The sequence below is a fragment of the Meleagris gallopavo genome, chromosome 26, assembly GCF_905368555.1.
Source record: "Meleagris gallopavo chromosome 26, MGAL_WU_HG_1.1, whole genome shotgun sequence".
Taxonomy (NCBI): Eukaryota; Metazoa; Chordata; class Aves; order Galliformes; family Phasianidae; genus Meleagris; species Meleagris gallopavo.
Genome location: NC_139429.1, coordinates 3,533,942 through 3,555,364, shown reverse-complemented (window position 1 = coordinate 3,555,364; position 21,423 = coordinate 3,533,942). Strand labels below are relative to the sequence as shown.

General features: G+C 49.5%; 1 protein-coding gene across 2 annotated transcripts in view; it reads left to right on the top strand.

Annotated features, from left to right (window-relative positions):
• Window positions 1-15,371, top strand: part of SORL1 (sortilin related receptor 1) — a 35,626-nt gene extending 20,255 nt beyond the window's left edge. Inside the window, exons 24-48 of one of the 2 annotated variants that reach the window (XM_085209104.1) lie at window positions 316-438; window positions 864-983; window positions 3,190-3,312; window positions 3,432-3,539; window positions 3,838-4,050; window positions 4,168-4,299; window positions 4,965-5,099; window positions 5,331-5,486; window positions 5,759-5,908; window positions 6,453-6,581; window positions 7,510-7,636; window positions 8,140-8,309; window positions 8,554-8,666; window positions 8,921-9,025; window positions 9,808-9,880; window positions 10,457-10,539; window positions 10,809-10,905; window positions 11,459-11,643; window positions 12,125-12,244; window positions 12,344-12,508; window positions 13,261-13,435; window positions 13,643-13,749; window positions 13,906-14,098; window positions 14,399-14,611; window positions 15,223-15,371. In XM_085209104.1, the coding sequence (XP_085065230.1) occupies window positions 316-438; window positions 864-983; window positions 3,190-3,312; window positions 3,432-3,539; window positions 3,838-4,050; window positions 4,168-4,299; window positions 4,965-5,099; window positions 5,331-5,486; window positions 5,759-5,908; window positions 6,453-6,581; window positions 7,510-7,636; window positions 8,140-8,309; window positions 8,554-8,666; window positions 8,921-9,025; window positions 9,808-9,880; window positions 10,457-10,539; window positions 10,809-10,905; window positions 11,459-11,643; window positions 12,125-12,244; window positions 12,344-12,508; window positions 13,261-13,435; window positions 13,643-13,749; window positions 13,906-14,098; window positions 14,399-14,611; window positions 15,223-15,290 (3,383 nt within the window). In that variant the 3' untranslated portion in view covers window positions 15,291-15,371. The remainder of the gene's footprint in view (window positions 1-315; window positions 439-863; window positions 984-3,189; window positions 3,313-3,431; window positions 3,540-3,837; window positions 4,051-4,167; window positions 4,300-4,964; window positions 5,100-5,330; window positions 5,487-5,758; window positions 5,909-6,452; window positions 6,582-7,509; window positions 7,637-8,139; window positions 8,310-8,553; window positions 8,667-8,920; window positions 9,026-9,807; window positions 9,881-10,456; window positions 10,540-10,808; window positions 10,906-11,458; window positions 11,644-12,124; window positions 12,245-12,343; window positions 12,509-13,260; window positions 13,436-13,642; window positions 13,750-13,905; window positions 14,099-14,398; window positions 14,612-15,222) is intronic. The other variant, XM_085209105.1, reaches the window with a different exon arrangement.
• Window positions 15,372-21,423: the final 6,052 nt, after the last annotated feature.

Below are 21,423 nucleotides of genomic sequence, written 5' to 3'. Positions count from 1 at the left end.
GGGAGCAAGAGGTGTTCAGAGTGCAGTTCCTGTCCTAGGAACTGAATCTCAAGTTGGCCGGGTGAGCTGTTTCTCCCTCTTGCACTGTTTCTCCCTCTATCCTCTGCCTGGGACACATCGCTCCCAGTCTGCAAGCAGCAGTGGGGTGGGATGCCCTTAGTCCTGCTCCCCAGCTCTCACGTGCACCTACAGTAATAACCCTGCAGGCTGCATTGAGCACCTCTCAGTAGCGTGCTCCTCTCTCTGCTTCACTCATGATGGATCAGCACAGTCCATCCTTCCAGCATCACCTTGACCTCCTCCTCTCCCCATCAGCCACCACTGTGTGTGATGCCGAAACCCAGTTCCGCTGCCGGGAATCGGGGACCTGCATCCCTCTGTCCTACAAGTGTGACCTGGAGGACGACTGCGGTGATAACAGCGATGAGAGTCACTGCGGTGAGCTGCCCTGCTGCATGCCTCCTCCTTCCCTGTCCTCATGCGAGGGACCAAAGCCTGCTGCTGTTGGGCAGTGCAGTGCTGCTCCAGATCCCCCTTGTTAGCCCCAGCCAACAGCTGCCTCCTCCTATCATTGCAGGAGATGAGAGATGTGCAGTGATTTCCCCCATCGCTGCAGTCTGGCAGGGAGTTTCTGTGCTGTTATCATCCTTCCCTGCTACTTGGAGCTTCCCCTGACCCAAAGCCAAACATTTGGTTGAGATTAAAGGCTCTCCTTGGGCAGCCACCCAGCAGGCACATGGCAGCGTGGGCTGCTCAGTGTTGCTTCTGAACTCTCAGCCTCCTCTCAGTAGCCCATGTGAAGCTTTCCTCCTCTTTTCCCTAAGCCCCAAACTCATCTGACAGCTGTCTGTGCTTCTTTGCAGATGCTCACCAGTGCAGGAAAGACGAGTTCAGCTGCAGCTCAGGGATGTGCATTCGGCTCTCCTGGAGGTGTGATGACGACAATGACTGCAGGGACTGGTCTGATGAAGCCAACTGCACCAGTAAGCACTTTGCCACGATCAATAACGTATTGCCATCCCTCTTTATGGGCTCACAGCCTCTCCCGAGAGTGTTCAAGTTGTTGCATTGGAGGGGTTGCACTGGAGGAGTTGCATTTGGTTGGCTTTGCAAGAGCAGTTTTGCACCAGTTTTGCAGCACTGGCTGCTCCCAGCACATCCCCAGCAGCCCGAGGTGCATCGTGGCACGGTGCCGGCTGTGCCTTTGAGGCTGTGCTGAATAGGGAAGTGGGACTGTGGCTGCCAGGCAGCCAAAGAATCCTTGTGTTCAGAATGGGCTCCTTTGTTGCAGGCAGGCAACAGACAGGGCAGTGTGCACTGATCTCATTTCAGAGCCTGAACTCTGATCATTTTCTTGCCCTGAAACACGTTGCAGAAAACTGACATTTCCTTCAGACTCGGTAATGGTGGAGAAGCTGCAAAAGAGAGGCAGGTTCAGCTTGGGAAGTGGTTCCTCTGCGTAGCAGCCTTGCTGTTCTCAATGGGTTTGGGAGTGTAAAGCAAGTGCCAAGCCTGTGAGAGTCACATGTGGCAGATTTGCTCTCTTTTTTTTGCTGAAATATCAAGAAATACTTTGGTTTCTGGTTGACACCTTGTATAGTCAAATGAATATAAAGATGTTAGAATTACGAAATAAACAAGAGAGTTGAGCAAAGCAGATTACAATAACAAAAAGAATAGGTAGAAAGCTTACCCACATCCTGGGCTCACTGCAAAAATCCAGAGGAGCAATCTCCAAAAGAAATCCTTTCTCACTGGCAGTCAGCTCTTAAATGGGTCTAGGAGAGGTGCAGCCAGGCTTCACCTGAATTGCTTTCACTTGTGCTCCCGTGGCTGACTCATTGCTCACCTCAGGTGATCAATCAGAGGTCCAGGCTGTGATTCATCAGTTCCCATACACACCTTGACACAGCAAGCCCTGTGCCATGAGCCTCATTGTCTTACTGCATTTGACAGTCACAACCCTCAACCATCCTCAACACCACAGCGTAAAAGCAACATCCCAAAGCAGTTTCCTGATGTTAACACCCACATGGAGCCTCATACCCACCAGAAAAGCCAGCTCATAACAATGTAGTGATCTTTTCCACTCAAAAATACCCCCAAAATCTCAAGCATTGCATGAGGAGGATGGAGTTTTGAGAGCTTAAGGCCATCAGTGAAAGGCACGTGGCCGTGCTGTAGAGCAATGTGCAGGATAGAAGCTGCCCTTTGGGTGCTGATGGGGCTCATGAGAGCCCCTGGGGGATCACATCTGCTGTGCTGAGCTCCTGCATCCTCTATCCACAGGGTTAGATGTGCCTCCAGCACACGAGGTGCATAGCAGTGCTCGGGGGGCTGTGGTCGTTGGCATTCCGTGCACGTCACTTCTAAGAAGGTTTAATTTATATTGGTATCACTTATCTCTCGTATGAGTTTCTCCAGAGAGAATTTCTCCTGGAACAGAACCTACTTCAAAAAGCATCTCGGGTTTGTAAAGCCTGAAGTTGAAATTATCTAAGAGGATCACAGTTATTTGAGAAACATTTCATCTGACTCTACTGGCTGTATTTATTGCTCTTATCTGAAATAATTACATTTCACACTGAATACTTAATAGAATATTACTGCCATGAAACTCTGGCATTTTGAAATATCTGCAAGCACGTGTCAGAAGCCAATGTGAAATGCACGGGCATGCCATTTAAGTAAGCTGCAGGTTGCTTTTCTTGTTGATAACACTGAGTGCTCGCTTGGCTGGAGCGTGGTATTTGTCTCTAAAGCAACGATGCATGCTGGGCTTCAACCAGCACACCCTGCAGCAGATCCTTGGGTGAAAGAAGCCCGAGGGAGGCCCTGATCCCTTTGAAATCCAAAAGTTTTCTAATTTGCATTGGCCACACAAATAAGTTTTGCCTGCCCTAATTCCAGACCATCTCCAAAAGTTCTGACCAGTGATTCCCCTACCCTGTGGTCCCCATACAGGGACCCTACACCCCACCAAGGTTCACTTGCTGTCTGTGCCACTTCTTGCCATCCTAAGATGACCACAGCCACATGTGCTGGCACACACCAAGGGTTGTGCTCAAAGAGCCTCCCAGATCTGGAGAGCACTTGGAGCGCTCTGAAAGCCATCCTTGGGGCGCAGCGGGTTTGTGAGCAAATATGGCACAGAGAGAAATGGACCCCTCCCTGCTCTGCTCCCATCAGTGTTCCGTACCTGTGAAGCCTCCAGCTTCCAGTGCCTCAATGGGCACTGCATCCCACAACGCTGGGCTTGCGATGGTGATGCTGACTGCCAGGATGGATCCGATGAGGACCCCACCATCTGCGGTACGTGTCATGAGAGCTGCAGCCAACCCCCATCCCTTCCAATAGGGGTCAGGGGAAAGGAGATAGGAGCTGTGCTTTTGGTGCTGAAAAGAAAATTGGCAAAATGTACCTAATTTCAGAAAAAAAGTGCAATGGCTTCCAGTGCCCCAATGGCACCTGCATCTCAACCAGCAAACACTGCAATGGCATCACCGACTGCGCCGACGCCTCAGATGAGCAGGACTGTGGTGAGTGCTGGGGGCTGCTGAGGGGGATAACGTTGGTACTGAGGAAATGGGCTGCTCCCTGAGCATCTGCAGAAGGCAAATAAGAGGTGCTGCTTAAGGAGGATCGAATCCTCCTGGTGCCCGTGCCAATCCGTGTGTGCTGTGACGTGGTGTTGAGTGAGGACAGGCTGTGCAGGGCAGTGCACAGTCCATGAAATCTGGAAATCTGGACCTTCACACAGGTCTGTGCAAATGACAGTGGCCTTTCTGCAGGCAGTGCCTGCCATGGTGCCATCCCCTCCTCCTGTACTTTCCCCAGAAATTCCCCTGTGCACCCGTTACATGGACTTCGTGTGCAAGAACCGGCAGCAGTGCTTGTCCCACTCCATGGTGTGTGATAGTGACATCCAGTGCGAGGATGGCTCCGATGAAGATGCCAACTACGCGGGATGTGGTGAGCGTGGTGTTGTGCATCTCAAGGCACTGTGTACAGGGAGGGCTGGAGAGTGGAGACCACAGGCGTGGGGAGGAGGTACCACAAAGCTGCCGTGTCTCCTAAGCAGTGGTCCTGGACTGTAATACTGTGCTTTCAAAAGTCCATGACAGCTCCTCTCCAGCCCCAGCTGACCTTTACTTTCCCCCCCTGCAGTCCAGGAACCCGAGTTCCACCGCACCTGTGACCAGTTCAGCTTCCAGTGTGCAAACGGGGTGTGCATCAGCCTGGTGTGGAAGTGCGATGGCATGGATGACTGCGGTGACTACTCAGATGAAGCAAGCTGTGGTGAGCAAACCCTCAAGGACCTTGTTATTATGGCTTCTTACTCCTTTGGATACCAGGAACGCAGGGAACAGGCTCCATGTTCTTTGTACCTACCCATGTGTCTATGTATGTGTGTGTACATGCATGTGTGCACCGTTCTGTTTTCACTTTGCAATGTCTTGCGTGGGGATCAGCATCATTCTCTTTCTGCAGGTAGTTTAACTGCAGCATGCTGCACATCTGATCTGCGGGCACATGTTGTGGTTGAGTGAATCTGGTGGGACCATATTGCCTCCAGATTCCCAGCCCAAAGCAGACAGGCAGCTCACAGCCAAGTTCAATATTTATCAGTGTTCCCTGGGCAGCGCTAGGAGCTGTGCACAGCCAGGGAAAGCAGCTATGCCTTCATTGGAGAGCTGCAGGGCTTGCTTCTCTGCTTCTGCTGTGCTCTGTATGAATTCTACTGCTGGTTCTGTGACTGTAGGTGCTGTTTGGCTGCACCCAGTGCACATACATTGTAATGTTGCCAACAGAGCAGTGATAGATGTGAGAAATGGGGGAGTTGGAGGGATCTAGCCCAAAATGCTGGTTGGGGTTCTGGGGAGATGTCCCGTTCTTGCACCTTGGCTGTGTTAGAGGCTGTTGAGATAGCACTGGAGCTCAGAGAACTTTTCTCTCCTGGTCAGAAAACCCAACGGATGCCCCCAACTGCTCCCGGTACTACCAGTTCCAGTGTGGGAACGGGCACTGCATCCCCAACCAGTGGAAGTGTGATGGAGAGAACGACTGCGGGGACTGGTCGGATGAGAAGGAGTGTGAGGGTGAGGGTCCTTGATGCTGCACCGAGGCTGCGCTCCAGCATCCTGCGCCAGCTCTGGGGCTCTAACAATCCCCCATGAATGGGCTGTGTGCACGCTCTCACACATCTTTACCTTCTGCCTGTCTGAAAATCCCAGTTGGGATCCAGATACAGATAACAGCACGTGTCTTGCCTTGACTTCCCCACTCCTTTCTGCTGGTGGGGCTCTGACACCCCGTCCGGTATCTTTCAGGCTCCCCAGTCCTTCCCATCACCACCGCCATCCCTCCCACCTGCCTCCCCAATCATTTTCGATGCGGCAGCGGCGCCTGCATCACCAACAGCTGGGTGTGCGATGGCTACCGCGACTGCGCCGACGGCTCCGACGAGGACGCCTGTCCCACCTCCCGTAAGCATCCTCACCCCACTCCTCCTCTATCACGTCTGGGGACTTGGAGGGGAGGGAGCTGGGGTGGCTTTTCAGCTCACACCCGCGCTAAAGGCTGCAGAGAGTTGCTTTCCCAGCCCTCTGCAGTCAGCAGTGAGGATGGTTCAGGCAGCCCAGCTAGTTGCTAGATGGGAGGACATTGCCATCTAGTGGAACCGGGACCAATGCCATCTAGTGAATTTGGGACCGCTGTCGGTGCTGCTGGGTTCTCTCCTCGCTTCTCCCACCCGCAGACCCCAATGTGAGCTCCAGCCCCCCAGCGCCGCGCGGCCGCTGCAGCAGAGCCGAGTTCGAATGTCAGCAGCTGCACAAATGCATCCCCAACTGGAAGCGTTGTGACGGCCGGCGGGACTGCCAGGATGGCACCGACGAGAGGAACTGCCGTGAGTGTGGGGCTGAGAGCATCTTGTTTCGTTCCATCCCTTGGGATGCTCTATGATGGGATGGGAAGGGTTAATGCTGGTGGAATCCTGGCAGTAAAAATGGGGAAAAAAGCCCCACATGCCAATGTTTTGGTTTTTATTCCATTAGAAGCCCAGCTATTAATTTTATAGAATCATAGTCATTAGGTTGGAAAATAGCCATGAGATCATCAAGCCCAACCATGATGTAGCACTACAAGTCCAACCACGACCCAGCATTCCATATCCAACCATGATGTGACACTACAAGTCCACCAGTGAACCACGTCCCTAAGCACCATGTCCACACATCTCTTAAATACCTTCAGGGATGGTGACTCCACCACTTCCCTGCTGAATCCTCCTGACAGTGGGTGTGATCATGCCAGAATACGCAGCAAAGTGGAGATAGGGCTGTTAATGGCACTCTGTGCTCCATCCATGCATCCTGCTTTTACACCAGCACCCAGCCCCGTTCCTGCAGGGACCTTCTCTGCACTGAGCCCTGCATCCTTTCTGCTTGCAGCAACGCACAGCTCGCTGTCGTGCCCCCAGGGCTTCCGCTGTGAGGATGGGGAGGCCTGCCTGCTGGTGACTGAACGCTGCGATGGGTACCTGGACTGCTCCGATGGCAGCGATGAGAGGAACTGCACGGGTGAGCTGCAGTCTAACCCACCTCTCTGCTCTGTATTTTCATGCATATGAGCTCTCCTGCATGCACAACTTTTAATTCACACACCCTGGATGTAGCATCATGTCCAGATCTGCCCATTCTTAACCAGCTGGGACAAACTTGCCAGCCAGCTTCTGCGCTGAGATTTTGTGTTCCAACAACTTCAGACACACAAACCAGCTTTAGGATGAAAGGGAGCACAGTTGTCCATTTCTCACAGCTCATGGGTGAAGGGACTGTCCCCAGCCCTGTGCTCCTTTGTATGGTGACCCAGCTTGCACCTCTCCACCATCACACCTGGGCAGATGACCATGATGAGTTGCTGCCTGTGTGCAGCCACAAGGTTCAGCATGGTCCTACTGACCTGCTCAGGGCTTGAGCATCAGCCAGGTTTTAGTGCTTTAATTAAATATTGGTTGGGAGAGGTTGGGGGAAGGCACTGCTGAGATTCATGGGGAGTGAACACCCAGGGAAAACCATCTGTTTTCCCCTGGAAACCTGCACCAGAGCTCTGCCCTGCTTCCCAGCCTCAGCTTTGGAATGTGAGATGTGACACCATGCAAAGAGGGGCCTGGGTGGGGAATCTGTGACAGCCCAGATTCATCACACAAGCAGAGGAATGACTTAGCCTGCGTCGATACACTTCTGAAATGTTGATAAAGAGTATTTCATCAGCAGCCACGCTTTATATTTCTTTGGGTAACAGCAGCACAAAGGCAGCCACAAAATGTTCTGGGGAGAAGCAGGAGCATCAGGGTTACATTCCTACTCTGCATTGCCCATCCCTCCTACATTACACCCCTCATCTGCACAGTGCCAATGCTCCCTCCGTGGATTGGCAGTGGAACTGAACTCCTGTTCTGGGCAAAGGGCTGAATTCCCTCCTGCAGCCTCACTCTCTCTGTTGTAGATGACACCATTGTGTACAAGGTACAGAACCTGCAGTGGACGGCTGACTTCTCTGGTGCCATCACCCTGACATGGACTCGGCCAAAGAAGATGTCCTCAACCTCCTGTGTCTACAACATGTATTACAGGTACTCCACTGCCTCACTGTGATCAGCAAATGTGTTTACATCTAGGCCCCTTACTGAATCAGATTTCAAAAGGCAGAGCTTTGCAGTCTATTTCTAGTTGGAAAATCTTCTAATGCTTCGTTGCAAAGCAGCCCCAAAATAGCTGCAGCTAGGGGACCTTTGTGAAAAGCTGTCTTTGTTTCCTTCAGATTGTTTACTCTACAGAAATGTGGGCATATTGGGTGTTCTGTTTCTGCTTGGGTCTTGTCTTTGTGGGACTGCTAACAATGAGAACAAAGTCAAGAAATTAGAGCACAGCAGTGAGTGCAAACCTCAGAGGATAGTGATGGTGCCAATGAGGCACCGAGCTACACTTAGTTCAGACTTTGGAACAGCGTCCCAAGCTGGTGATGGGCTTTGCTGCTCAGAAAACTAAGCAGCAAGCTCTTAAAATACCAAGAGATTACTTGTCCCCCTCTGTCACCAAGTACATCCCTGACCAAAGGGGTTTGAATCTCATGCAGGATGGTTGGAGAAAGCATCTGGAAGGTTCTGGAAACCCACAGCAACAAAACCAGCAGCGTGTTGAAGGTTCTGAAGCCTGACTGCACCTACCAGGTGAAGGTGCAGGTGCAGTGTCTCAGCAGAGTCTACAATACCAACGATTTCATCACCCTGCGGGTGCCTGAAGGACGTAAGCAGAGCTTTGAGGTTTTAGCTGGAGCTCGGGTTAAGGAAGGGGTTCAAAAAAAGCAATGAACCAGCACACCCAGCATCACTACCACTAGAAGGGTTCATTGGCTGAGTGAGGGTTGAGCAGGGCTTGGGGGCACACCAGAAGACAACGTCTAACCTCTGCTTTGGCAGACCCTGCCCTCCTATTGCTGCTCCTCAGGTGACAGCTCTGACCAAACCTAATGCCTGTGCTTCTCCCCCAGTGCCGGATGCTCCCTTTAACCTGCAGTTGGCCCTCAAAAAAGAAGCTGAGGGGGTGGTGTTGTGCAGCTGGAGTGCCCCTGTGAATGCCCATGGCCTCATACGGGAATTCATTGTGAGTCCAACTGCTGTTCTGAGCACGGCCGTCTGTGGGGGGCTGGAGGGACACGAACAGGACATGTTTAGTGGAGGAAATCTGCTGAGAGCAACGTTGTAGGGCTGTAGGCAGCAACACAATCCTCAAAACCATGATTTTCTTTCTGGCTTCCTTTCTAAGCTTGATTAATTCTTTTTGCTGACATTTTGGCATGGAAAGACCTACAGAATTGTTGACCCTGGAGTCCTCATCCCCAGTTTTGGTGCTTCTAGGTGGAATACAGCAGCAGTGGTTCCAAGGAGTGGTCATCCCTTAGAACCACCAAGAACTACACCGAGATCAAGAACTTACAGGTCAACACATTGTACACAGTTCGGGTGAGTATCTTCAGAGCTCAGTCTATAGGAGAGCTCTGCACGACCTCATTACTGTTTGCCAGGCAGCTCTAGTCTTGTGCAGCCAACTAATTGCTGAAAAAGTATGATGTTAAAATCCAGCCTTTTAATGTCAGCCCTCAGTGAGGTGCTGGCATTTGTGCTGGCAGTGTGTGTAGATTTAAGACCAGAGTTGTGCCCCTTGATTCGTTCCTCCACCCAAGTGGCCAGGCTGTGTTATGAAACCTATGCTACCAATTGCCCATTCCAGTGTCACTGCAACTGCTCCAGATCTGGGGCAGAGATAAATTTGCTCCTGGCTGAATGACTGCAAAGAGCAGCAGGTAGGTGTGGAGAAGGCATGCGTGTGGGAGAGGCTGGGTGATTGCAGATAGAATGGATAAGAAGTGAAAGCATGCCAGCCCTGGGAATGTATGCCTCCAGTGTCCACGTGCAGGATGAGCATGGGTACCTGTGGATACAGGCATGATTCTTACGTACACTGGGGCTGATCCATTCTGCTCCATGGTTATAGGATTTTATAAGAGAGCAGTTATCTGCAGAGAAGATGCCCCTTCCTCCATTTAGATTCTTTAAAGTACTTAAAGTAGACTGCTTTATCTCTGTAATAAACATTTTATTGCCAAGTAATTTAGCTATTGTTTGCTTCAAAGTCCTCTTCCCTGAGCTCCGCCGTGTCCATAACCTTGCTCTCACCTCACTCTGTTTGCATCATGTATTGCTGGTGACATTCATTCACATTAACTGACCACCTCAATTGAAAGGTTGCTGCGGTGACCAGTCGAGGAGTGGGAAATTGGAGCATCTCTAAATCCATAACCACCATAAAAGGCAAAGGTGAGTGCTGTTATTCCAGTAAATGTTGCTATACATGGCTCAAAGGTGGATTGCCATTGACTCATGTAGGTCCCATGCTGGGCTAGGCAGGATGCACCTCCAGCATCACTCGTTAGAGAATGCTTGCTAATTCATCTTCTTGCTTGTGATTGTGATTGTTGCTGCATTTCATGTAGATTAGACCACTAAAAGACTACTGAGGTTCCCAGAAACTGTTGCAGCATTGCGGTCTGACAGTTGGTAAACCCAAGCAACACGATAAATTGTTTCCCTCTGAAGTGCTGTTTGATAAGCCTTTTGAAGTCATTTGTATTCCTGACAAGAGTTTTTCCTAGTCTATATTCTGATGTCAAAACTGCCTGCTTTCTAGTTTGTTAGATAAAAGTGCATGCTCACAGAATTGACAAAGAAAGGAAAGAAAACATCATGCTACTAAAAATTCAGAATTCTTGATTGTGTGAAATCTGGGATTATCTGATCATTGGAGATAGTTGGAAAGCAGAGTAGAAGAGCCATCAGAACTTTCTATGAAGTTTCTTGGGATTGCAATAACAACCATTTCTCCCTTTCCTTCAGTCATTCCTCCACCTGTCATACGCATTGAGGGCTACACTGAGGACTCCATAAGCTTCAGTCTAAAAATGAATACTAATATCAAGGTAAAATTCTACTCTTTACTTCTGAAACATCAGTAACAGAAAAGTTGGATAAGTAAATGCTGGATGGGATAAGCTATCACCCAGTTTAGTACTGCAATCGTATTTTGAAACTAATTATTCCATTCCCATTTATTACTTGCTACTCATCAGCTGTCCCAGCTCTCTTAATTACGACGGAAAATATGACTTAAAGACATAAGTGATGACTCTTTCACTGCATCCAAAATAGCTGAACTTACGTCAGTTCATATCGTGTCACTGCTTGACAGGTCAGCGGTTACGTTGTCAACATCTACTGGACATTTGATGCACACAGGCAGGAAAGAAGAACTCTGGCCATAGAAGGAGAAAAGTCAGTCCAAAAAGGTAAATTGTTTAGATGTAAAGTTTTGCTTTGGTCACCCCCAAATGGAGGGTTTTACTGACAGCTACAGGGGTTTTTTTTTGTCACTGCAGCTCAGCTGAGTATGTTAAGAGAAAATCCTGAGAGGACAGACTGGTAAAAGTCTGGTCTCTCTTCTTAGGGCTTGGAGATTTCATCAGGTTTGGGATTTATTCCCTAGAGCTGCACTGGCCTTTTCTCATCACAGGGATTTTGTTTATTGATTCTGCAAAAGGTCAACAGTTTATTGGGCTTGTCTACAGTGCATGTCCCTGTTAAGCAGCCTGCTTTGGGGTTTGGAGGAATAACTAGCATGCGCAGTCAAAATTTGGGAAAGCACCCCAACACGGGCAAGCAAGGCTAGCTTAGACACCCAGGTGATTCTGTGCAAAAGAAACTAATCAGAATGAAGGACAAGACATACCAAGAGAGAGACAATCCTGTCTGAGACCATTTAATGCTGCTGACCATTTCCCGATGCTTCCACCATGTAGTACCGTGCCTCACCTAACAGTGTGAATCTCTCTCTTTGCTCAGTGGCCAACCTGACAGCTCAAACCCCGTATGAAATCTCTGCTTGGGCTAAAACAGAGCTGGGTGACAGCCCTCTGTCTTTTGTGCACGTTGTGACCAGCGGGACGAGACCCATCCCACCAAGTCTCAAGGCCAGGGCCATCAACCAGACAGCTGTGGAGTGCACCTGGACCGGACCGAGGGATGTTGTAAGGCCCTGAGGCTCTCCTTTCTCACTCACTGGCATGGGATCTGACTTAGAGCTTAGAAAAAAAAAGACATTTTAGAATGGGATTGTTTGTTGGGGCTGAGTTCAAAAACCTTGAAAAATTTCTGGTATAAAAATGTAAGGAAAAGTGCTTGCTGCCACTTCCATACCGGCACAGAAAGGCTTTTTGTTGTTTGTTGGTTGAGCTGATGTTACATAGAGAAGTGGCTGAAATACAGATAACATCATGATGCTCCCGCGGCCTTCTAAGTGATGGATGTGTTGTCAGAGGTGGGAGCAGGTTCCTCAGATGAAGACCTTAATCAAAGGAGAGGGCTGCTGGGCAACCTGGTTGGCAGACCAGAGCTAACCTTGGGCCCAGGAGGAACAAATCCCTAAAGAGCAGCAGCACACCAAGGTTTGGGTAGGAGCTCCGTGCCATGACAAGCTTCGTACCATCCCTCTTGTCCTCTCCTCTGCAGGTCTATGGCATCTTCTACGCCACGTCCTTCCTGGAGCTCTACCGGAGCCCTCACAACACCACCACAACCTTCCACAATGCCACCGTCATCGTGCAGCGGGACGAGCAGTACCTGTTCTTGGTAGGCTGCTTTTCTGATCCCCTCCCACCCACACGAAGGGCTCGGGTTTGGCACCAAAGCCTGAAGGCACCGCACTAACTGCTGGGTCGTCCCTTCAAGGTCCGTGTGATGTCTCCCTACCAAGGGCCACCGTCTGATTACGTCGTGGTGAAGATGATCCCCGACAACCGGCTGCCCCCGAGGCACCTCCATGCAGTGCTCACAGGCAAGACCTTCGCCGTCATCAAGTGGGAATCTCCCTACGATTCTCCTGACCAGGACATGGTAGGACCTCAGAGCCTCCTCCTCTTCCTTTGCACACAAAGCCCCGATTCACAGACAGATCCCGGCCCCGTCATCGACTTACCCCTCCTAAGCTGGTCCCCAGGCTTTAGCAGCAAAGGTTTAAATCTTTCTGGAAACGGTAGAAACTCTGACAAGGCACAGGCTTGCACTGCATCTCTGCTCATTGATAAATACAATCTGCAGTTTTCCTTCTGCCCTTATCACAGAATCATTAAGGTTAGAAAAGACCTCTCAGACCACCAAGCCCAGCCACAGCCCATCCCCACCGTGCCCACTGACCATGTCCCCAGTTGCCACATCCCTGCTGTTCAGGAATACCTCCAGGGACAGTGACCCCCACCACCTCCTTGGACAGCTGTGCCACTGCATCACCATCCTTTTGGAGAAGTTTTTCCTAACATCCAGCCAGAACCTCCCTTGGTGCAAATGAAGGCCTTTACCTTTTGTACTATCACTAGTTAGCCGGGAGAAGAGATTGAGCCCCTCATCTGGGCCACAAGTTCCAGCAACTGCATTTTGTCTATCTGAAAACAGCCATCTCAGGCAGGGCACCAGCTTGTCCAGCAAGGGGCTCAAAGTCTGACTGTCTGCCAGGTTTCTGTAGAGTACAGGCATGGCTTAATGCCATTTTTACCCCCCAGTCTGATGTCCTAACATTGCATGAGATTGCTAGTGAGTCTGCAGGAAAGCAAGATCTGTCATTCACTGTGCCTGCCTTTTCTCCCCTTCAGTTGTATGCTGTTGCAGTTAAAGATTTAGTAAGAAAAACAGATAAAATCTACAAAGTGAAAACACGGAACAGCACGGTGGAATACACCATCAAGAAACTCGAACCAGGAGGCAAATACCACGTGATTGTTCAACTGGGAAACATGAGCAAAGAATCCAGCATGATGGTTAACACAGGTAAAGGAAGAAGTATTGATACGAAATGCCATCCTACTCTAAGACCCACCAGCAGATCCTATCAGCCAAACCCTCCCCTCCAGCACTGTGCTGACAAATAAAGGCGCCCACCCCTTTTGGAAGTGCCCCCCTTGCTGCTTCTCAACCAGAAAACAAGTAGCACTCCTAACCAAACCTAACCCTCCTGCTGTTTTCTCTCATTTGCAGTTCCACTCTCTGCACCGGATGCCTTAAAAATTATAGCAGAAAATGACCACATTCTGCTCTTTTGGAAGAGTTTGGCGTTAAAGGAAAGCAATTTCAACGAGAGCCGGGTAAGGGGCACTCTCCCCCATCCTACGGGCAGTATTTCATTAATGCTGGGAGCAGAGTTGCTTGCAGGGCTCCCGACATTACCCTGTAAATACAACAGGATGCTCTGCTCTCTGAGAGTCCCTGCTGAGCTGTGTTGTTGTTTTTGCCCCACTCAGGGTTACGAGGTTCTCATGTTTGACAGCCTGGTGAACCGCACGGCCTATCTTGGGAATACCACTGAGAACTTCTTCAAAGTTTCCAACCTGAAGACTGGTCACAACTACTCCTTTGCAGTCAGGGCCAGGTGTCTGTATGGTGGGCAGATGTGCGGGGAGCCGGCCACGCTTCTCTACGATGAGCTGGGAGCTGGTAAGTCACTGGCACAGCCCCCTCTTCCTCCATGAACACTACTAACAAAAGCCTCAAAAATAGACCCAACAGGAGATGGTGAAGTATTATACAGATGGCCACTTGGTGGCTTTGTATCCTAGCAGGTCTGTATAGAAGAAACCATCCTGAAGTCGTAGGATGGAAATATTAGCAAGTTGGATGCATTTGGGTTGGGTTTGTTCCACAAAAAACCCACGCCCTCAGGACACTGCACAAATAGCAGCAGGAGAAATGTCGTATCGGTTACAAGTGGTGCTTCCCTGCCTCCCTGCTCTGTAGGTGAAGACTCCTCTGAATCTAAAATAGGCAGATCCACTGACGTGGCTGCCATTGTGGTCCCCATCCTGTTCCTGCTGCTGGTGGCCCTGGGGGCTGGTTTCGTGGTGCTCTACACGAGGCACCGCCGGCTGCAGAGCAGCTTCACCGCCTTCGCCAACAGCCACTACAGCTCCCGCCTGGGCTCGGCCATCTTCTCCTCAGGAGACGACTTAGGTATGTAGAATCAAAGAGTCGTACAGTCATTGAGGTTGGGAAAGAGCCTTAGGATCATCAGGTCCAACCATCAGCCTAGCATAACATTTGGGGTCATGCACTGGGATCTCAGGTACTCCAGATCACGACCTAAATCCTTTATGATGCTTTGGGACGTCTTTAGTGTAAAACTCCTTATGGGTTTGATCTGATTCTAAGAGTATAAACCTATCTCAGGGCGTATGTTGTTAGCTGCTTCACTTAAACACCCCCTACTAATGAAAATTCATTAAATCCTGGGTATCACAAATACAACAACCAATAAGAGCAACATGCTGATGCACTACTTTTGGGGGCAGTTTTGGGACCGATTCAGCTGTGTCCCACAGAATCATAGAATCGTTCAGGTGGGAAAAGACCTCTCAGATCCCCAAGGCCAACCCCACCGTGCCCACTGCCCACCTCCCTCAGTGCCACATCCCCACTTTTCCTCGTCACCTCCAGGGATGGTGACCCCACCACCTCCCTGGGCACCTGTGCAGTGCAGCACCACTCTTTCAGAGGATATTTTTTTCCTGATATCCGACCTGAAACCAAGGGCAGTGTAAAAGAGCTCTGGGTTTGTTTTCCAGGAGATGAGGATGACGAAGCTCCCATGATAACTGGATTTTCAGATGATGTCCCCATGGTCATCGCATGAAGCCCGTTTCTGACTGTAAAAACCAAATGGTGTAAATATTTTATTTGATAAAAATAGTTGATTGTTTATTTTAAAAATGCACTTTGAGTTGCAATATGTTATTTTTCTATGGGCCAAAAAATTTAAGAAACACTTTGTAGTAATCGACTGTGAATTGCAAACTAGTTTGGTTTAGTAACAAATTGCTTTGATTTAACATTGATTTAGTCTTACAAGGCTATGCTTGCTGGGCATGCTTTTAAGTCTGTGAGATATTTTCCGTTGACTAAATTGGCTACTCAATTTATTTTTCTAAGACGAGAATAAATTTATTTTAAAAAAATTCAGGAGATTATATATGTAGAGAGAGATAAGTAATATAGTCCCTGAAGGTTTTGCTTTTACTTTAAAAAAAAAAAAAAAAAAAATCCTTTGGACTTTGTTTTATATGAAAGAATTTTTGTTGTGTTAATTTATTGGGAAATCTGCTCGAGAACAGATTTCTGAAGCCGTCAGACGTTGTACACATTATTGTGTAGAACATGTGCCACTTTATCTTGCGAGGCAGTAGTATCTTGGCATCCCCACCATTGTTCTTGCCATGAGAATAGCAGTCCTTAGTTCTACATATTTTTCCCCTTGTTCAAAGACAGTCTCTCAGCAGTTGCCGACCTGCTGGCTGTGATGTAATCAGTCTGTAATTCACGTCAGTGTGACAGATTTCCACCATCTGAGCACGTTGTTCCCAGGAAAGCTTTCCCTGTGTTGCTGCTCGAGGTGTGAAGATGTTGGAGGGATGGACAGCTCTGCAGTCATAGAGCTGCAGGTACCACACATCTCCACCCAGGCTTTTGCTTTCCTTCATCACCATTTCCTACAAGTAGCTGCGGTTGCACCTTCTGCTTCTGGATAACATATCTATAATATATCCCTGTCACTCATCGTGCCACACGTGCTATAGACATAATACTGGCTACAGAGCAGTAGAAATGTCTCTTTCCTGTTGTTGAAGTTATTGTTTTGGTGAATCTCCCCTCCAATCCCACTACTTGCCAACCCAAGAGTGCGATATGAGCGGGTGCCCACGGCTCACGCTCGGCCATATCCTATATATGCAAAGCCCAGGAGCTCCGTGCCAGTGCAAATAGAGCACACTGTCTTGTCATACCTGTTTCTTGGTTTAAACCAAAAGTATTTTTGCTGTGTAAATTGCAGTCTTCCTACGGATGAAATGAGAGAGGCCAACTATGTTTTGATACGCAACCGACCCGTTTAATTTCATTTACAGAAGATGTATGAAGCGTTGAGGTTCTGTAGGGTTTGATATACTATAGAAATACTGACTCTATTTTTAATTACTGGTGTTCTCATTCCCAGTGACAGATTTCCTCCCCTAGAGTTGGGACCAAACCACAACCAGATTTTAGGAGCAGCAGCGAGCTGGCCAAGTTGCAATATTTTTACTACGTTTGAGGGTCAGGTGCTGTTCTTGGGCAAAATTCTTGAGTAGATCGACCCAGCTTGTATATCTCAAGTTGTCTGAAGTGACAGCTGCAGGGAGAGCAGACCCTGACCTAGAGGCAAAACGATCCTATATAGACATAAATCAGAAGATTTATTATATTTCTGCAGGGATGGGGGAGGCTGAAAGCAGAGTTAAAAGCGTTGCATCCCTTCCTCGTTAAGCAAATATTAATTCTGGCACTGGTATCCGAGAACTGCAGTGTGGTATCCCAGACGGTGCTACCCTCAGAGAGTGAGTAATGGGTAAATTCTGCTGCTCTGCTCCCCTGGGGAAAACTGCTTGAGGGAGGGCTGCAGAAGGTGGATGCCAAAGGGGAACCTTGAAGCCACTTTGCATTCTGCAGCAATCCCTTGGCTGGATGCTTTCGGCTGGGATGGGTCACCTCTGGCTGCAATGAAAGGCTCCTTTGTGCTGTGATGCTGTGAGTGCTGCCAGGAGGCGGTCTGCTGGAATACCATATTCCAAAAATGTCCCCAGGGCAATGCAGGGAGGGCTTGTGCAGTGCAGCCCTTGCCTTTGTGCAGAGCTCCTGCACCTCTGCTCGCTGCACTGCAACATGTGGGGCACTCCCTCACTGTGCAAAAATCCCCTCTGTGATCTCAGCAAAGCAACTTTACAGGGCTAGTGTATTTTATATATAAATAGAGAAGTCTAAGCTCCAGGCAGGGAATGGGCAGGATAGATGCAATTCTGGGCAAATTGTATATTTTTATGAACTTTTGAAGCACGGAATCTTGTTCACAGAGATGTATATGGGGTGGGAGGGCTCTGGTGTACATGCGGTACATGGATGTGGATGCACATTTTGTTCCTTTCTTTATTATTATTATTATTATTATTATTATTTTTCAGTAGCTTGATGCAATGGGACATGAATCCCTTTTCGGAGGCCAAGGGTGACCTGATGGGAACCCAGAGAAATGTTGGGATCTATAAGGAGAAAAAGGGTGTGGGAGGCACAGGGGCTGGGAGGAACTTCTGATACTCGTGTTTGAGCCCACTGCAGATGCTGGCTGATGTTCTTAAGTCCATTTGAACAACAAACTGAGGCTGTAAAGGACCTTTGTGTTCTCAGGTCAGAGCGGCAGTCACAAAACGTGAAATCTTTTTGTAGAGGCAGACTTCAGCAGTTCACAGGTGGAAATGTAAAACTCCATTCGGGAGAGACCCAAATAGCATTTCCCAAAACAACTTTCAATCTCCTTCAAATGGACTTCAGAACGGACAGGGTACCATGGAGTTATTTACTCTGGGATCCACAGAGCTCCTGGTACAGCCCTAACAGTGACAGCCCTGGGGTGGGCTCCAAGCAGCCTGGGGAGGTCTGTAGTAGCATCCACTTCTAATCAGGTTCCTTGAGTGATGTTTAATACTGTACTGTTTGAATTGCTACTCTGTTTCTCTCTCTCTCTCTTTTTTTTTTTTTTTCTCTCCATTCACTGATTTCTGCTGTGTTATTATTGCACAATTTTGAAGGAATTTTTTTGTCTGTTTCTTTTTTTTCTTTTTTTTTTTTTGCTTCCCTCCCTCCCCCCCTACTTAATAATAAAAATGGACTGGGTAAATAAAACAGCTCCTGGTTTCCAAAATCATTATCGAGCCTTTCATGCAATAAAAGGCAAAGCGTTCCCCTGAACCAGCTTTTTGCATCCCGTTCCCGTGCTGCACAAGATGCCACTGCTTTCCTATCGCTGTTGGCAAGCACACCTGACACCCCAGCAGCTACAGGCAAAGCAGAGTTACGACTCACAGAGAGGTAATGAGCAGGCAGCACTCTCTTCACACATACCTCATGCTTTAACCTACATAATTAGAAAGGCAACATGTGAGCACGGTGGACGTCGCTGAGGCATGCAAGCATCTTAAGTGTTGCACTTCATTAACGTTTAGCTTAAGGCAACGTTAACAAACAGCCTTTCCTTCCTCCCCCGTTGCTTCCTTCCTCATGAATGAAGCTGACTTTTCCCTGTCGTTGCTGAAACAGATCGCTCCCCCTGGAGGTACGAGAAGTGACACCTCGTTCCCATGCACCCACTTCCCTCTCCATGGCAGCCAGGTGCATGGTGAGGACAGACATCTCCAGCTAGCACCCTGATGGAGCTGTGGGTGTCCCTGTTCTTTGCAGAAAGCTTGGACCAGGAGGCCTTTAAAGGTCCCTTTCCTCAAATGATTCCATGCTGCTATGACTGCAGAAGCCCTTCCCAGCGGGGGTTAAGCATTTCACAAATAGATGCACTCTGATGTTGAGTGAGTGCAGCTGAAGGTCTGGCTCACTGCTCCTCTTTTGAGTAAGCAACCCGAGTTCCTCTTGCCAGACTCCTAAACGGTTATGTTTAGCCTTTCTCAGCAGGAAAGATGAGGATATTTCACAGCAGAACGCAAGCTGGAATTTAGGATGGGGAGCCAAGAGCTCCTAGATAGCCCAGCCCCTCCTTTAAGGAGGGAAGGGACGGTCTGTGGGAAGGAAAGAGCTAACCATCCATGCTAACCATCACAGCCCTGCCACAAGCTCCTCAACCTGCTAAACACAAGAAAAACGGCAGCCCAGGCTCTTCTAGGGCACGTTTCTTTCTTCCCTGTGAATTATCAGCACTCAGAAGCCCACATCCTCCAAATCCTCATGGCTGAGTTCACCCAGTGCCTGGAAGCATCGCCCTGCCCAGGTCCTGACCTCCTATTTGGTGTGAGCACCTGCCTGGGGCTGCCTGGAACTCATCCCATTGCTTCCCAGATGGAGGATGATGATGACTAGACAGCCACGCAGGGAAGAAGGCCAGGAGGACAGCCAGTGAATGGAGACAGAGCTGAGTGGCAGTCAAATAAACACACCCTGAAGCTTGCTGCCACCTGACACCGTCTGTGCAGGAGGGGAATGTGCTTTAGGGATGGAGAATCAGAGGAAAAGGTGGACAAAGTGTGGCGTTCCCATCACCCAACTTCACAGCTCCAGGAGCCAAGGAGAATGTTGACTTTCCCTGGATCTCTCTATTGCCTGTGGAGGGAAGCAGACACCCTCTGAGAAAGAATTCACAACCTGATCCAGCTGCACTCAACATTTTTTTGGCACGTTTTCATTCCCATCTCACTGTGAGAACGGCTTCTTGAGCACTTTGCATTACCCCAAGCCTGAGAACCCAGAGGGTAGCAGCAGGAGAAGGAGCTGGGGCTCCTCTTGGTCTCCCACACAACACATCCAGGCCCAGAGGTCCCTCCTGCACCCAGGCAGAGAATGGCACCGCAGTGATGCTCTCAGCAAGGCTGCCCTGACTGCAAGCATCCTCCCTGGCTCTGTGAATCCCACAGCTTCCCTTTCCCCTACGGTGGTGAGCTCTTTCATAAAGCCAGGAACAGAAGCCCAGAGGCCAATTCCCAGTTGTTTGTTTTGTCACAAGAGCAGCTTTATTTTTAATCCAGTTCCACTTCGCAGCAACTCCTAGCCAACATGCCGATGTACCCAGGAAATGACCGCGGCGGGCTCTGAGCTCCTCAAGACAATGGTGTGCTTGGCTCCTTCCTTTGGATCAGCACCATCTCCAATGTACTTTTCCTCCTAAACTTATTTAACCTCGCAACCAAGAGCCGCAGCGCTGGTGAGCTATTTGTTTCGAGACCACATCTCCTGGGAGAATAGGCACAAAGAACAGAAGGCAGCCCGGAGAGATGGAAGAGAGAAAATTGAGAAAGGGATTCGAATGCATTGCCCTTGGAGACCATGCCAGCGACCTGCTAGAGCCCAGCCATCATAAATAAACAGGCTCCCTTTATTGTCTCGCCAGGCCGGCGAGCACCGTAATGCTTGAGCTGGCTCCAGCGCGTGGGTCCACCACCAGCACCCGCCTCTGTGCTGCGCTCTGAGGCAAAACAGATGCTGGCCACTATGTGCCCGTGCTTTTCTGATTCGAGTGAGGCTGGGGAGAGCTTTGTTAGCGCTCCCATAGTGCAGAGCCAAGATCCTGGTGAGGGGTGACAACGCCGAGCAAGCAGGGCTGAGACCTGCGACCGCGTGAGCATCGCTCTGGGGATTTGTGGCATCCCATCCCAATGCTCTGCGGTGCTGTGAGCCGGGGTTGGGGGCACAGCTGGGGCCAGCTCCCACCCCCCAGCGCCCATCCTTCGCCTTTAACCTCTTCTGCAGCCTCAGTCCCAAGCGAGCGCGCTCACAGCCGGTCCCGCTGCCACCCACATGCAGTAGATGGCAGCAGAAGCTTTAGGCACCGACCACCAAACTCACCATCATTCCTCCCCCCGCGCTTTTTTCCCATTTTTTTAAAACTTTTTTTTTTTTTTTTTTTACTTTTGGTGGCCTCAAAAATTATTAGTTCCAGATGAGCTCCTGCCATTGTAATAGTCCATTTAACCCGATGTACTCTGCGCGGAGTCAGTGCAAGTTCAACTGCAGTGCTCTCGCATGTAAACCACGCAACAGAGACAGATTTCTGCACAGCTTTGGGCACTCTTGGTGGAAACACAGAAGGTTAAAGCTGGTGTGCACGGTCCGGTGTGGGCCACGCTGGCACCTTGTGTAGAGAGCAGAGCCGAGCTCCCAGGTCTGAGCTCAGGGAACCTCAGCTCTGTGCTTCCCTTTGAAGATTAGTGCTAATAAGCCAAACCAGTGGGTATTTGGTTTTA